This window comes from Halichoerus grypus, chromosome 5 (assembly GCF_964656455.1).
Source record: "Halichoerus grypus chromosome 5, mHalGry1.hap1.1, whole genome shotgun sequence".
Taxonomy (NCBI): Eukaryota; Metazoa; Chordata; class Mammalia; order Carnivora; family Phocidae; genus Halichoerus; species Halichoerus grypus.
Genome location: NC_135716.1, coordinates 154,453,803 through 154,471,123, shown reverse-complemented (window position 1 = coordinate 154,471,123; position 17,321 = coordinate 154,453,803). Strand labels below are relative to the sequence as shown.

Below are 17,321 nucleotides of genomic sequence, written 5' to 3'. Positions count from 1 at the left end.
ACTTCTCATTTTATTTATTAAAAATCTTATGCAAGATGTTTAAGTAAACCTACAATAAACAGCCCACTTGATCATAAGATTATGAAAGCATTCCTTCTGAGATAGAGAATGAAACATGATGCCTTCTGTTAGCCTTATACTGAGTCCTAACCAATGCAATAAGGCAAGAAAAGGAAATAGGTCTTAGTCCATGAGGCTCCTATAACAAAATAGCACAGATTGGGTAGCTCATAAACAGCAGAAATTTTCCCTCACAGTTTGGAGGGTGGGCAGCACAAGATCCAGGTGCCAGCATGGGTAGGTGAGGGCCTTCTTCCTGGTTGCAGATTTCTCATATCCTCACAGGGTGGAAGGGGTGACCTAGCTTTCTGGGGCCTCTTTCGTAAGGGCACTAATCCCATTCGTGAGGGCTCTACCCTCAATGATCTAATCACCTCCCAAAGGCCCTATACCTCCTAATACCATCATCTTCGGGGGTTAGGATTTCAACATATGAACCATAGGAGAGGTGGGATGGGAGGTAAAAGACATAAATATTCAGACCATAGCAAAATAAAAGGCATAAAGATTGGAAAGGAATAAATAAATCATCACAGATAACATGATTGAGTATGTAGGAAACTCAAAGAATTTTCAGATAAACTATTAAGAATAGCGAATCTAGGAATACTCCTGGAAAAAATGTCACTATATTTTTTCACGTGTATTTTTACATAGTAGGAACAGACAATGCAATTTAAGTGGTGGAGAGGGAGCTGAGGAGGTGGGTAAGGATGTGCCCGACAGGATTGGAGTCCTGGAAATACCAAAAGAGGTGGCCAGTGGGTCAGGAGGTTGGTTACTTATGAGGAGATTGAGAAAATAAGCAAATATACTGAAGATAATGGGAGGCAGGTCTCTCAGTCCTGGAGAAGGGACTTACAAATATGACAAAGGGGAAAGCCTAGAAAGTTGTTTCTTTGTTTAGTGACCTGGCTGAACTAATTCTGAGAAGTCTTTCTTTCCCCTGCAGTATGCAGCCTTGATGTCTCTGCTCAGATTTTTGTTCTTTTACTTTCCTTCTGGCTACCTAGGGGCTGCCCCTGGGTTGATCTGAGCCACTTATGAGTCACAGATTGTCCTTAGCCCCCTGAGCCAGGTAGCCTTTCACCCTTTCCTGTTGGATTTGTGTGGCCAGGAGGCTGTTGTCACAGTGCATGGAGTTCACACTTTTTGTTCACTTGTTCAGCCAGAGACTGACTAGTAGTTTGGAGGTTCTCTCTCTGACTGTACCCAAGAGAGTGCAGCCTTAGTCATGCATACAGTCTTCCAGGCTGCCAGGAGTAAGTGTGATTTTTATCTCTAAGCCTGGCTTCCTGGGAGATGCCCGTGCACCAGAGGAGATTATTATTCAGTTAGCGTTTGGTCAGATGTTATGTTTAAACCCCTTGTGCCAGTGAGGCTTCTGCCTTGTGTTAAGGGATCCCTGTGCAGCTTAGGAGATGCTTTCAGGTTCTCTCCATATCCTGCTCTGATTGCTCTTGAGTGGGTGTGGCTTAGCACATGCACACAGCCCTCCCAACCCCCAGAGTTGTCTCTGTGATTGTGGAAGGGCTCTTCCTGACCGTCTCTTTCCCTTGTTCTATAAAATTCTTACGCTCTGCTATTTTGCTTATATCGTGGACATACCAGCCTTCTCTTAATTGCTCTCCACCAATATCTCCATCATTTAGACAGTGCCCAGAGGGTGGACTTCTTCATGCCGTGTTCCAAATAAAGTCAGTTTTGTGCTTGCTGAAGGGCACGCACCAGGAAAGGACATGCTGCCTCAGTCTAGTGGAACACGTGAGGAGTGCACCCTCCTTTCCCGAAGGAGGGGTGTGCGTGTGTGCGTGTGTGTGTGTGTGTGTGCGTGCATGCATATTTTTACTGAGTATGTCTTCATCCCCTGTAGGTTCGTTCAGTTGTGTGGAATGCGGACGACAGCAAACTGATTTCTTGCGGCACAGACGGTGCCGTATATGAATGGAATCTGTCCTCTGGAAAGAGAGAGACAGAGTGCGTGCTGAAGTCCTGCAGCTACAACTGTGTTACTGTCTCCCCTGATGCCAAAATTATCTTTGCAGTTGGATCAGACCAGACCCTCAAGGAGATTGCAGACTCTTCGGTGAGTCGGCCCGGCCCCACCTCCCGGCTGCTGCCTGGGTCTGCAGAAGACAGCCTCCATGTGGGCCGCAGAAAGTGTGATGGGAAGAGGGCTCGTGAGAACGGGGCCCCTTCTTCTCGGGATAACATCCGGCCCCTCATGCCTTTTGGGTCAGCTCAGTCATTGTTACGCCTGGTATTTCCTGCCCAGCGGCTTACCTGACTGGTTTAAACTGTGGGGCCCCTTTCCACTTCCATTTTGCTGGCGGGCCCTAAGGTCTCCTCCACCCTCCAGGCCCGTCGGTCAGCAGCATCTCTAAACCGCACGCTTACCCGGGGGTAGAAACAGAACTACAGTTCCTGCTGTCATCTCGGCTTGCCACCATATTTGTTTGAAACCCTCAAACTCTGAAATTTAGGAACTACCTCATTTGGCTCCAAAGAGTTGAGGGAGGAGAGAAGAGATCAGCAAGGACACTTCTTCATACAAACGTGGCTGTGTCCTTCTCTGGGCACCCAGCGACAGCTGACCTTCGTTGGCTTCTCCAGCTTCTCTTGGGTGCTTGTTACCATCCCGGCGCTGGTGCCTGGGAAAGGGCACAGATACCATGGCAGCAAACTGACCTGAGACAGGTTTCCCCATGACTGGGACACAGCTGAGAGGAGGGCTTCTCTCCACTGTGCCCCTGAGTAGCTTAGTCCTAATTCTGTCATAGCTTTTCCAGGGCTGGACCAGAACAAAGCTCCTTCAGGGCAGGCCCGCCGTTCAGCCTCTTGGTATCCCCACTAACTAGCCCGCAAACATTCAACAAGTGTTTAGTGGGAGGGGGGATGTGTGGTTGGGTGGCTAGATGGGGAGGTGAGTGAGTTAGCAAATGAAAAATTGAATGAGTTCCCTGCTGGTAAGGTTTTCTTTATGCAAGGGACACTGGTAACTGCTGAATAACTGTAGAACCTACATCCCCTTCTGAGTCTGAGATGCAAGGTGGCACAGCGGTCAAGAGCAGAGACACTGGGGCCTGACTGCCACGGACTCAGTGGGCGAGTTGAGGCAAATTACTCACTGTCCCTGGGGTTCGGGCAACAGTAACTACCTCAAAGGGTTTTTTGTGAGGATTGAATGAGTTACAACATGTGAAAGCCATAAAATGGTGCTACTTGAAGGCTTCCTTTTATTAGTGTTGCTCCTAACTCCTCGAGCTGTCTGTCCACCAATCAGGCAGCCACAAACGACTAATTCGTGTCTTTTCTGTGCTTGGCACTATGCCAGGTGCTGTAAGGAATACGAAAACATTTTTTTCAATAGAGAACTTGCCCCCATGTTGCTCTTAGAGGAGAGGAGCGAATGACGTGGGCACCCCGGGGGTACAGCTCAGCCCCTCACCCTGAACAGAGCCGTCTGTGTCGCAGGTCCTTCGAGAGATTTCAGCATTTGATGTCATCTACACAGCCATTGTCATCTCGCATTCCGGGCGCATGATGTTTGTGGGTACCTCAGTGGGGACCATTCGCGCGATGAAGTATCCACTGCCTTTGCAGAAAGAATTCAATGAGTACCAGGCCCATGCAGGTCCTATCACCAAGGTAAGAAGGGACCCTCTGCTCGGGGGCCCATGCCCAGAACTAGCCCTTGCTGGGTCCATCTGATCTTGCCATCCACACACCTTCTTCATCCCTTCAACCCCCCAGTGGCTTTTCTCCCCTTATTCCTCTCTCCCTCTTTATTCATCCAACCACCCATTCAATGACCATTGATTGGCTACTAATATTCTTTATTTAAACTACTCCCAGGAATATATCCTAGGAGAGAATCAGAAATACACCTAAAGATTCTTGTACAAGGTTGCTCACCATAATATTATGCATGATAATGGGCCATTTAAGAGATGCTAGAGGCATCCCACCCAGATCTCCCATCCGCTGAGTGCTGTTCATGACACACACGTCTCCTCCTCCAAGGAAGTGCCTTGGACTAAAAAGAGTCAAAGCCCAGGAGATGAGCCCCTGCCCCTCCCTGAAGGTACAAAAGGCCTTCCCTCACAGAATAGCATGAGTACACATTTGTAAATTGTCCCTCCAACAACTGCAACACCTAAGGCTTTGAAGGATGTGCCAAACTGTACACTGGCTTGCCTGCAGACAATATCCTTATTAAGAAAGGATTTTTCATTACCAACTAGAACATTCCTGTACTGAGCTCGAGTCTTACACTCAAAGTAAATTAAAAAATCCCCTCTTTTCTTCAAAGCTATGAAGTTTTATGGATAAGGTATTTATCTTTCTGATTACAAAAGCAATGCATGTCTATTTTAGAAATAAAAATCCTCGAGGTGCCTGTGTGGCTCAGGTGGTTGGGTGTCCGACTCTTGATGTCGGCTCAGGTCATGATGTCAGGGTCGTGAGGTCGAGCCCCGTGAGGGGCTCTGTGCTGGATGGGGAGCCTGCTGGAGATTCTTTCTCTCCCTCTGCCCATCCCCTACCCATTCTCACATGCCCATGCTCTCTTTCTCTCTCTCTAAAAAAAGAAAAAAATAAAAATCCTCTTAATAATATCATTAATATTTTGATGCATTTTCTCCTCTTTTGTGTACATTTTGTGTGCATTTTAAATAAATTGAGACTATACTGTATGTACTCTTTTGTAGTCAGCTTTTTTTTACTTAATGCTATTATAAACATTTTTTTTTTTTGTATAATTAAATATTCCTCAAAAACATGATGTTAGTAGCTACATAAATGTCCTATCAAATGATGGACCATAACTTATTTAATTCTTTTCTTACAACTGGGCATTTAATGATCTTCTGGATTCTAACCAGTAGGCTGCTCTGCAGAGTCCCGTGGCCATCTCTGATCATCCCAAAGGCTGAGTTGCTAGACTGAGGTGAAATTCCTGAGTGGAAGAGCATTGCCATTTGTAAGGTTTTCGACAGATATCGCTGATTGTGAGAAGGCCTTTTTCATCATTGATTCTTTTGCCTTCACTTTTTATTTTGAGATAATTATGGAGTCACAGGAAACTCGAAGAGAGCACAGAGGTCCTGTGTGCCCTTCTCCCAGTTTCCCCCAGTAGGTACATCTGTTGATGTACCTATTGGTGCGATATTATGGAATGGTATCGTACCAGAAGAACTGATGTTGGTACAATATGTGTGTGTGTGTGTGTTTCCATGTCATTTTATCAGGTGCATAGATTCCTGTCACCAGCACTGCAGTCAGGATATATAAGTGCTCCATGGCCACAGAGAGCCCCCTCGTGCTGCCCTAGATAGTGACACCCACCCCCCTCAGCCACCACCCTCCCCAGTCCTGCACAAACACTCATTGGTTCTCCATTTCCATCATTTGTCATTTTGAGAATTTTATATAAATAGGATCATACACTATGTGACCTTTTGACCGTGGCTTTTTTCGCCCAGCTCAATACCCCTGAGCTCCAGCTGAGTTATCTCACGTATCAATATTTCATTTTTTCTTACTACTAAGTAGTATTCTATGGCATGGATGCACCATAATTTGTTTAACCATCTACCTGTTGTAGGATAGTTCATTTTTTCCCAGTTTTTGGCTATTACAAATAAAGCCGCTGTGACCCATCATACACAGGCTTTTGTGTGGGCCTTCATTTCTCCGGGATAAATGCCTAGGGGAATGATTGCTGGATCATAGGATAAGTTTCTGTTTCGTTTTTTAAGAAACTGCTGAGCTGTTTTCCATTCCCACCAGCACTGCATGCAAGATCCAGTTGCCAGCATTTGGCATTGTCACTATTTTTTACTTTAGCTGTTCTAACAAGTATGTAGTAATATCTCCCCATAGTTTTAATATGCATTTCCCTAGTGGCTAACAATGTTGAACATCTTTTCATGTGCTTTTTGCCATCTGTATATTCCCCTTTGGTAAAATGTCTCCATATTTTTTGCCCACCTTCTAGTTGGATTGTTTGGGTTTTTTACTGCTGAGTTTTGAGAGTTCTTTTTATAATCCAGGTAATAGTTAACTCTTAAGATTCCAAATCCACAGAGGACATAAACACAGTCTTGCTTCCTCTATTCACTAACAGAAGCTTATGAGAGCTCCCTGTCTTATTCTTACCCAGGATCCAGTCTTCCTGCCCGTGAGGGTGTGCCCGCTCAGGGTTGCCTGAATGAAGACCTCGCACATAGCCAGATCAGTTCTGGTCCTCCATGGCCTCTGAAAGCTTCCTCTCTAAGCTCTTTTTCTCCTCAGATGTTGCTCACCTTTGATGACCAATTCTTGCTGACCGTTGCCGAGGATGGCTGCCTGTTTACCTGGAAGGTCTTTGATAAGGATGGTCGGGGAATCAAGCGAGAGAGGGAAGTGGGCTTTGCCGAAGAGGTGCTTGTTACTAAAACAGACATGGAAGAGAAGGTAAGAATCAGATCGAATGAAGAGGGACGTGGAAGTGCCTTACCAGACTGTGTCCGAACCCCTGGGATCGGCATTCGAGGCCCTGTACGCCTGGCTGCACCCAGTGCCCCGCTCAGACTCCCATGCTCCCTGCACATTTCTGGCCCACACCACCATGCCGCTCTCCTCCCTGTGGCTGGATCTCTTTCCACCCTCACCCCTGCCCGCTATCCTGCCCCTGGTCATCCTGACTCCTACTCTGCTCTACATTTAGCCTGTGAACTAGCTCTCCTCCTCCCCCTCTTGGAGGGCAGGAACCATGACAAGCTATTCTCTTGTGTGACCAGCAGTTTCTAGCCCTTGCTAGACACATGGAAGACAGTCGATACATATTTACAGAATGGAACTGACAAGCTGAATATGCCAGTTGTATCTGTGAAACTTAATAACTGCTTAGTGGAGCCTTATTTATTTAAAAAAATGAAGTATTTAGAAAACATCCCTGAAACCCAGTCTTCTTAATAATAAAACAATAAAAGTAATGATAACCAACATTTTTTTTTAGATTTTCCATGAACCAGGCACTGTACTAATTACAAGTATTTTCTTGTTTAAATGTGACATCATCTCTATGAAAAAGATACTTTTATTCTCCCCATGTTTCAAGAGGTGACTTTGGAGAAGTTAAGTGACATGTTTTAGGACTAGAGTTCTGCTCTAGATTCAATCTAGAGCCTACTCTCCAAAGGGCCCTCCCTCCTATGAATGTATCAAACACTCTGGGAAGATGTGTTTTGAGAGTTTTGAGTGGGCAGCTAGCTCTGCACCGCGCTCCCTAAGGGAGACACTGAAGGGGTGGGAAACTCACAAGGCTTACAGAGAATGGCAGAGCTATGCATTCATTGCTGTTTATCCAGAATCTCGAGTGTGTTTATTGAATACCTGCGTTTGCTAGGTACTAGGGATGTATGTGTAAAAAGACAGGCCTGGGCCCTGTGATCAGGAAACTCATAGTCAAGTAGAGATGAGTAAAACCATCAGAACAGCCATGCAAAAATGGCCCCAAAGCAGGATGATAAGACCCAGGCATTTCCAGAGATCCCTGCTAGAGCTCCATGGAACTTTCTACAGGAAAGGCAAAGTGGGAGGAAAGGATGAGGGACAGCCTATGAGAGTCAGGGTCTGACCTACGGCAGGCAGGCAAGTATGTCTCCTCTCTTCCTTCTTCTCTCTGTTTTCTCCCCCATTCCTCCCAGAGGGTAGGGGAAGAGAGCAACTGGGAGACTTCAGGATGTGCCAAAGGCCTGAGGTGTCTGGGCTGACTCCCAACCCAGCCCCCAGCTTGGCCTAGCAGAAGTGCTGCCAAGCTGGAAGTGACTAGCATATGTTCTGCTCATTTCCTGGAGCCCCTTCTCTCTCTACATCTGTGAGACCACGCTCTTATTCCCTGTGAGCCTCTCTGTCCTTCCCAGCTCCCTCCCAGCTCTCTCTCACATTTCCAGGGACTCCTGGGTGGCTCGGTCAGTTAAGTGTCCAACTCTTGATTTCGGCTCAGGTCATGATCTCAGTGTTGTGAGATTGAGCCCCATGCCGGGCTCCACACTCAGTGGGAGTCTGCTTGGATGTTCTCTCCCTCTGCCCCTCCCTGCCTCCCACACTCGTGTGCGCTTGCTCTCTTTCTCTCTCTCTCTCTCAAATAAATAAATCTTTTTTAAAAAATTAAAAGTTAAAGTCACATTTTCCAGAATTCCTGGCTCTCTTTTTCTCTTTATAGTCTATGATTTTCTATGTAACTGTCTCTCAGGACATGATTCACCTACTCATTCAGTCATTCATTCATTCATCCATCCATCCAACTAGTACTCACAGAGGGGTCTGTTATGTACCAGACACTGTACTAAAGTCTGGGATGACAGAAGTGAAAGATATGCAGGGGCCTTTAGCTTGTAGCCGGGGAGGAGGCATAGGTAAAATTAAAAAGGGAAATTAAGTGTGTTACAGGTGTTATGAAGGAACGATGCTCTGGGGTCACAGGGGAAGGGACACTGACCCAGGCCAGGTGGTGCCAGAGGAAGTGAGCCTTGGATGGAGCCTTCAGGAACAGATGGAAAAAGGTCTTCCACACCAAGGAATGAGTGTGCAGAAGGATGAGAGAGGTGCTCTGGGGAAGACGCTCCTGGCTAGGTGGGGCCGGAGAAGAGAGGGTATGTGGAGCTGGAGCTGGAGAGGGATTGTGAGGGCCTTTTACACCACGTTTTAGACTTCGGACATTGTTCCTAAGGACCCGCTGAGAGATCTAAGTTAGGGAATGACTTGATGAGATTTGCATCATAGAAAGCCACCTCTGCAGCCAGGTGGAGAACAGACTGAGGGAGGGAGGAAGGATGATGAGCATGTGCCTGAAACCAGCACTCCCATCAATAAATGTATTCCACCAGTCCAAGGCAGACCCCAGGGTGACCTCCTCATCTGATAAACATTCATTTAGTGCTATGTTGCTGGTTCTGCGCTAGGCACCCAGGATAAAGCAGTGAAGCAAGATAGGCCAAGTGCAACCTGCAGGGAGCGCTCTTCCGAGGAGATGGTCTTCATCCACGGCCCTGTCCCCTTTACCCCACACCCAGTCAGGCACCACGTTCCCTAAAATCTTGCTCTTGAATCTCTCCATTCCACTCTCCTCCCCCAACCCCCACCCGGACTGTGCAGTACCCCCCCCCACACACACACCTAATCCCTCTGCCTTAGTGCTTGAATCTAGCCTGAGCTGCACACTGCCACCAGAGAGGCCTTTCTGAGACCAAATCAGCTTAATCAGGTTGGACAGGACCTTCAGAGGCCCCGTAGGAGAAAATCCTAATTTCTTATCATGGCTGGCAAGGACCTTGATGGCCTGACCCGGTCTAGGCTTCCTGTCCCTCTGCCTCCCACCCATACAACATCACACACAATGCCCTGACCAAACATCCCCTCTCTCATCCCCACCTTTGCCCTTGCAACTTGTGTTCGTCCCTCATCTCAGTCTCCCCTCTGTGCCAGGCTCACACTTGTCCACTGGCCGGGAATGGGGAAATGTGCATAACACATTGTCAGTGGCCGGGGGGGGGGGGGCGGAGATGGGCCAAAAGAGATGAGATAGGGATACGCAGCATGGGGTGGGGGGTGATCCTGGATGAGCGAGACGAAAACACCTGTGTTCTCCCCCTCTCTGTCATCAGCGTTACCTTTTTCAGGAAATGAAGGTGTGTGTCTCACGGTATTTTTAAAAAACTTTGGCATCAGTGAATACAACAGATTGCAAGAAGAAGTCACTAGACAGGAGCCAGCAAGGCAGGAAGAGTTAGGACCCAAATTAAAGTAATGATAGTGAGGCCAGAAGAGGCATGACAGATGTTGAGCGGGACACACTGACAGTCTTGTGGAACCACCTGGCTCTGGGCATCTCTCGCAACTTGTAATGATGTCATTTGACTCCTCTGTAGTAAGTTCCATGGGGCAGGCGTCATGGTTCAACACGCGTTCTTCAGGTACCTACTGTGTGTCAGGCACGCTTCGGTATATCAGTTTGCAAAGCCAACAAAGATCTCAGCCTTCCTCGAGCTTGAATTCTAATGGGGGAAGAAGACAAAAGGCAATAAACAAAATCATACATAAATTGTATTGGAAAGTGCCTAGATCTAAGAAAATAGTAAAAAGTAGAGCAGAGTGAGCAGGGTCATGAGTGCTGGGAATGGGAAGGGAAGGGTCACAGGATTAACTAGTTTGGCCCGAGTAGACTTCACTGAGCAGGTGGCATTTACGCATATTTGAAGATGAGAGAACTAGCGTCATGCCTGGCGCACAGCGGGGCTTACTGAATGGACGTCATGAGGGCAGAGGAAGAAGCTCATATGTCTCCTGGTTTTTAGTCGGGGTGTCTTGTGGGGAAGAGATGACAAGTTCTAGTGGAGACACGTGAGTTTGAGGCTGGGCGGGGCCACAGAGCTCAGAGAGCTCAAGGCCACCAGTTTAAATATTCTAATTCACCCACACTGTGAATGTTCTTGATTCTGGTGTCCTTCTCCCAAAGGCTCAGATTATGTTGGAGCTAAAGACTCGTGTGGAAGAATTAAAAATGGAAAATGAGTATCAGCTTCGACTGAAGGACATGAACTACTCTGAGAAGATTAAGGAGCTAACGGATAAGTTCCTCCAGGAAATGGAGTCCTTGAAAACGAAAAACCAGGTCTGTTTGAGAGACTCAGTCAACACCCACAAATAACAAGACGTTTTCAATTTACTCAAGATGGAACTGGCGTACACTATCCAAGCTACGCTCAAACAATGAACCATATGATAATGTGTGATTTTTCAGCATAGTTGATAACATCAGAAATGCTTACAGCAAAGTGCCAGGTGGAACAAAGCAGAATATAAAACTCTCTATAGTGAACGGCATTAATCAAGTAAAATAAATACACATAGATCAGTTCGTAAGAAAATAGCTAGCACTGTGATTACCTCTGGAAGTTGGGATTCTGGATCATTGCAATTTTGTTCTTTATACTTTTCTGTATTTTGCAAATTCTCTACAATGAGACTATATTATCTTTATGATCAAGAGAAACTTACCTAAAAACAGAATGAAAAGGTCACAGGAAAAACAAAGGATAGAAAAAGAGCTACCAGAATTTCAGGATCGTCGGCAGATTAAATAAAATTAGTCTAAATGGTCCTCTTGTAGTTAGATTTGATCCAGAACTCACCCAGAATAGTTCCTTATTCTCCACATATCTGTCTTGCCCTTCATCCAAAACCCCCAATTTTTGGCTCAGAGGGTATTTGTTTTTTTTGTTTTTTTTTTTTTTTTTTTTTTTTTTTTTTTTAGATTTTTTATTTATTTATTTGAGAGAGAGAGAATGAGAGAGAGCAAGCACATGAGAGGGGGAGGGTCAGAGGGAGAAGCAGACTCCCTGCCGAGCAGGGAGCCCGATGCGGGACTCGATCCAGGGACTCCAGGATCATGACCTGAGCCGAAGGCAGTCGCTTAACCAACTGAGCCACCCAGGCGCCCGAGGGTATTTGTTTTTTATGTTACCTCCACAGGTCAGAGAGTTTGACCAAAAAAAAAAAAAAAAAGTCCCTGGCTGTTAGTTTTATTACCTTTAGTCAACAAACATTGCTGTGGGGCCCTCCATAAGCTAAACACAAAGTTATTCCTGGGGGCGGCCCCTCTGCCTGCAAGGAGCTTTCCTGCTCGATTAAAGAAAACACTCCTTAGAAGCTGACACATTAGCACATCCAAGAATTTAGTTGACAGCAACATGCAGACAACAGAGAATTCAAATGAATCTTTACTTTCTTCCACCCCAAAATCCATCTGCTACATGTCCAAAACCGAACTCATCATTGACAAGACCCATTTAGTAGAAAGGATATAAATAGAGAAAGTCTAGAACTTTCAGAGCAGAATATAATGTAAATAAAAAGTGATAGCTTGCTTGTTGCTCATGGAACAACGCTTGGTGCAAAATAAGGGCTTGAGAAATATTTGTGAGTGAAGGAGGATGTCACTTATAAAATGTGTTCTTGCCCTAAGGCAGCTTTCAGCAGATGTGTGGGAATGAGAACAGTCCATTCTGTGTTTTAGGTTTTAAGAACAGAAAAAGAAAAGCAGGATGTGTCCCATCGGGAACGCATTGAGGACCTGCTAGAGAAACAGAGCCATGAACTGCAGGACCTGGGTGAGTACCCAGGTAGAGGCCATGGGGTTGGGTGGGGGCAAAAGTCTGAGAGTCCCCCAGATCCCACAGAAGTCCCAGGTAATCTGGCTTTATCTGTCCACACGCTGCATTTATGCCCTGGATCTCACTGTGGTTTTTACTCCTGTGTATTTGCTCATTCGTTAAACATGTACTAAACCCTTACTGCATGCCAACAGGAGATAGAGAAGAGTGGGGGTCTGGAGCCTGATAAGCTATCATGGGTCCCAAACTCACCAACCATATTAGGTGCTCTGGGGAGTCACCTAACCTCACTGAGCCTCAGTTTACTCTTCTGTAAAACAGGGCTGCTGATAACTATGTTGCATATTCAAGACATTCTTCTTGGCCCTGAACCCCCAAACATCCCTCTGCCCTTTCCTGGAAACCTTCTGCCTAGCCGACACTGTGGGGGCGTTTGGCTGCCTGATGAGCTGGTGGGGTGTGGGCAGGTGAGGAAGCTGGGCAGGCATTTGCCTCGTGGCTTTGAAGGCACCTGCCCTAGCTGCTGCTGGCTGTGAGTGGGAGAGCTCAAAGGCTCCTGTCCCACGTGAAATAACCATCCTTGCTTCTCTCCAGAATGTTGCAACAACCAAAAGTTGCTTCTAGAATATGAGAAGTACCAGGAATTACAGCTCAAATCCCAGAGGATGCAGGAAGAGTATGAAAAACAGCTTCGGGATAACGATGAGACCAAGAGCCAGGCCCTGGAGGAGCTGACTGAGTTTTACGAGGCCAAACTGCAGGAAAAAACCACCCTTCTGGAAGAGGTACTCACCAGAAGCTGACCTGCACCTCCCTTTCACGGTGCATCCTGCAGGCCTGGCCTGTGACCAGCCCAGAGAGCTGTGGGAAAGCCAGCCTCACTTTTGCCTTCCGTCGCCTCCCTTCAGATGCGTGCATCTGGCCTTGGCATCTGCTCATTACCATTTCTTTCCCTCTAGACCAGGGAACCCAGTGAGCTGGGAGGTGCTCAGCTTTAGGGACTGAAATTCTGTGGACAGGCTATGTTCATATCTGCTGTTCTATCCTAATTGTACCTTCAAGCCTTAAGGACTGGAGAGACCTTTTTAGGAGAAGTCGGTAGGACCTAGAGAGGAACCAGGGCCATGAACGATGGGGCAGGTGGTTGCCTGAAACCCTTTAGCCACTTCTTATGTCTTACGAGATGAAATCATTCCTTCACGGATTTAACAAACCCAGATGGTATCTTAATGGTTTACCAGCTTGAGTGTTGGGTGACCAAGAGAAATAACGACTGGGGGCCCGGTTTTCAGTTGTGTGAGGGAGGTGGTCACACAGATGGATCCTTGGAGAGGGGCACACAGGATAGCTGGGGGACGCAGACCGCCCGGAGAGGGCAGGGTCGGCTTGCAGGAGCGAAGGAGGCCCAGGAAGGACTGAAGCTGGAATGAACAGGAGACGGGGAAATGCAGGAGGGAAGGGCACGCGGGCAGAGCCAAGTCAGAGAACGTTCAGGCAGTTTGGGTTGCCAAAATATCTAGTTTCCCAAGATGAAGAGAAAACTGAGAAGAGCCAGATGGCCGCCTTTTCCACATGAAATTGCAGCAGATGGCACACTGTAAGTGAGGGGCAGGAGAGCCAGGGAGCTGTGGAAGGGGTTTTGGAGGGAAGGAGGCAGGGGGCGACGGAGGAAAGGACCAGCAGGTGCGTAGCTGAACGCGCAGCCCCGGTTGTATACCTGAATTCTGGCAGCCTTCGTCCGCCGGGCCGCGTGCTTTTCCACAGCAGGGCTCAGCAAGCGGGAAGGCGAGTGAGGAAGATGTGGAGCAGCCCTGCCGCCTGGCTGGGGCTTTACTGAGCGGTGCCACAGACGGACACAGGTCGTCTGCTGAGCAGCCAGCAGGTCCGGGCCAGAGAGGGGTAGAGAACTGAGAGCCTGGAAGACAGTGGGGGAATCGGGACAGGGCCAGGGGACGTGGCGAGCTGGAGAGCTGTGCCGGATACCTGGGGTCCAACAGGGAGATCACCGGTGCTGAGGGCAGGGCCTGCATTTTCAGGCTTCAGATGTGGCCCCATTCCAGGACTGGACCTGAGCGTGGGTGGCTGAGGCCACGGTGAGACAGGGCTCAAAGCACCCTGGGACATTACAGGACCCTCTGTCCCCTCCCCCAGTTAACGGCAGGAGGACTGAGTCGGCGCCCAGAAGTCTTCAGTGAGCTGGGAAGGGAGTAGGCAGTGGGGGATAAAGGAGGTAGGAGGTGGAGGGTGGAGGGCTCCTCACAGCTTGAGCCTCTGCAGGCTGAACTCTGACAGCCACACTGGGAATGTTCCCTGCCCCAGCCCTGCCTGGCCCTGCCGGCCTCCCAGCCCTGGTCTCAGGTCCCTGCCCACCTCCCAGCCCTGGTCCCCGCTGCTGCCATCCAGCTCCCTCCCATCCACCCATGTGGAGTAGCCAAGTTCCCCACACAACCTCTGAGCCTCTGCTCTGGATGATTCCTGGCCGCTGGTCCTCCCCCTTACAGAGTCAGGACGAGAGCCAACCCCTGGAGGGATTCTTCACTGCCTGTCTCCCCTCCCACGGGGCTAAGCAGCCTTCCTCTGTGTCCTCAGGGCCCCGAGACTCCTTGCTCTTACGTGGCCTGTACAGTGGCATCCTGCCTTTACTTCTCCCCACCCCCCCGCCTGGGAGCTTCTCAAGGGCAGGGACTGCGTCTCACCCATCAGCGATTTTCAAACCCTGCAAGGGATGGGGGTACGTCCTAGATGTTCCAGAAATGTTTGTCCACTTCCAGTAAACTGATCTGAGCTTTGCCTTTGGGGGCTTGGGGTTTGGGCAGGGGGATGAATCTGCCCTGAGGGGAGAGAGGCTGGCCTTCCTCCCAGGACCCCCACAGTGATTACAACCCGTTTCTTCTTTTGAGTCAAAGATTTCAACTCAGAACTTCCCTAGGGAGCTCCCACCTGGCAGGCCTCCTCGCCCACTTGGCTGGCCTACTTTCCTTTTTAGCCACATCTACCAGAGCCAGAGCGGTGGCTGATGGGTGACTCTGGGATGCAGACGGAGCACACGGCCCCAGGCTTCTGTCTAGCAAGGGTCTGGGGACACGTGATGGGGAACGAGAGCAGCCTTCCTTGGGAGCCCAGTTTTAAAACCATCTTGTCTCTCTGAGCCCCCGAAGCGCTCACTCCAGGGATGGTACAGCTCGCGAGCATGCCAGGGTCGGTGTGAGGGGAAAACAGTGGACTCTGACTTAATCTATAACTCGCACCACTTGGGGGCAAAGAGGAGGAACGCCCGAGTCACCTCTCAGACACCGCCAGGCAGGCGGAGTTAGTTTTCCCAGCATCCGGGCTCCAGGCTTTCACTGTCTACGTACCAGCTGCCGGGCAGGGGGTCCCCAGAGGTGAGCAGAGGGATGTGACGCCGCCATTGAGGAGCTTCCGTGCCAGTGGAGGGTCCTGTCCAACAGGCATCAGTAACATAAAGTGCTGGGGGACGTGCAGGGGACTGGATTAAGGAGCAGGAGGGCAGAGTTCAAGATGCCCTCGTTCAGGTAGAGACTGAGTACCTACTGTGTGCCCGGGCAGGTTGTAGTCTGGGAACGCAGTGGTGGGCGTGAGAGACCGGGTGTCTGCCCTCAAGGACCTCCTATCTAATGGGAAAGGCAATCAAGTAGTTCTGCAAATATAAAGTTACAACTGTCCCAAGTTCAGTGAGAGAAAGATAGAGGAAGCGTGGGTGTCGGGGTGAAGGAGACCCGCGGTGGGGCAGGTATGAGGATGTCAGGAAGGTGGTGGTTGAAGTGATGGAGCCTGCGGCCTCCTCCGGCAGGGAGAGAAGGGAAGACAGAGGACAGACAGGAGGACAGTGGAAGGTCTGGGGGCCCGTGGCCTTGGTTCCCGTGTCTGTAATAACACTTGCCCTCCCATTCCGCACGATAGGCCCCATGTGCACCTCTCCTCACGGGCCCGGGCAGCGCGAAAGTGTCGTGTGTCCCTTCTCCCTTCTCTGAGCCAGGCACAGGAAGATGTCAGGCAGCAGCTGCGGGAGTTTGAAGAGACCAAGAAACAGATTGAAGAGGATGAAGACCGAGAAATCCAAGATATCAAAACCAAGTACGAGAAAAAGCTTCGGGATGAGAAGGAATCAAACCTGCGGCTCAAAGGAGAAACGGGCATCATGAGGAAGAAGGTATGGCGCCGTTCTGGACAGGCCTGGGCTCAGGCAAGGGCTGCATTGCCCAGAATACCTCCGCCCTGCCAGGCAGGCACACCCTTCCCACCCCTCCTCGGGGCTCTCCCTTCTCTGTCCTTTTCACAGCGTTAACAACATTCACCCTGACACTGATGGACGCCGCCGGCTTTCATTTATGGGCAAGTAGGATTTAGTCAGTTTTCAGAGTTAAACCTCTGGTAGAGGGGCACCTGGGTGGCTCAGTCGTTAAGTGTCTGCCTTTGGCTCAGGTCATGACCCCAGGGTCCTGGGATCGAGTCCCGCATCGGGCTCCCTGCTCCGTGGGAAGCCTACTTCTCCCTCTCCCACTCCCCCTGCTTGTGTTCCCTCTCTCACTGTGTCTCTCTCTGTCAAATAAATAAAATCTTAAAAAAAAAAAAAAAAAAACCTCTGGTAGAAATGGAGATGAGGACTTCTGGAAGTTAGGTCAAGTCCTAGAGGTGTCCTTAGGCTCTCGGTGCAGGGACTTCTGGGTGGGAGAAGGACTAAGGCAGAGGATGCTTAGTTTACAAAGCAGGGCGAAGAGCTCACAGATCCTTGTAGAACTGCCAGTTTCCCCAAAACGTTTAGCCTTAGAGAAGCCAACTTCAAAGCAAACTCACGTTCCTTACCGTTAGAAATCACACTGCTTATCAATCAGGGACAATGTCGTCTTCCCTTCTTAGACATGGCCAAGGTGGCTCATCCGTTACAACATCTATGACCTTGAAGGGGCACGGATCCCCACCTTTCAAGGTTGGTGTGGTCATGGAAAACTCTGGGTCCAGGGGAGTTGGTCTCCAAGCTTCTTGCCCCGGACAGTCCATCCTCACAGAGGGGAATGGGACTGGATCTTCCCAGGCAGGATGCTACATCATTCATGTGGCCTAGGAAATCCCCAGACCTGTCCC

At 49.0% G+C, this 17,321-nt stretch overlaps 1 protein-coding gene across 1 annotated transcript in view; it reads left to right on the top strand.

Moving 5' to 3' along the window:
* CFAP57 (cilia and flagella associated protein 57) overlaps positions 1-17,321 on the top strand; it is a 68,384-nt gene that overhangs the window by 24,611 nt on the left and 26,452 nt on the right. Inside the window, exons 10-16 of the mRNA XM_036073440.2 lie at positions 1,934-2,146; positions 3,535-3,708; positions 6,355-6,516; positions 10,562-10,717; positions 12,122-12,215; positions 12,813-13,003; positions 16,216-16,389. Coding sequence (XP_035929333.2) covers positions 1,934-2,146; positions 3,535-3,708; positions 6,355-6,516; positions 10,562-10,717; positions 12,122-12,215; positions 12,813-13,003; positions 16,216-16,389 — 1,164 coding nt within the window. The remainder of the gene's footprint in view (positions 1-1,933; positions 2,147-3,534; positions 3,709-6,354; positions 6,517-10,561; positions 10,718-12,121; positions 12,216-12,812; positions 13,004-16,215; positions 16,390-17,321) is intronic.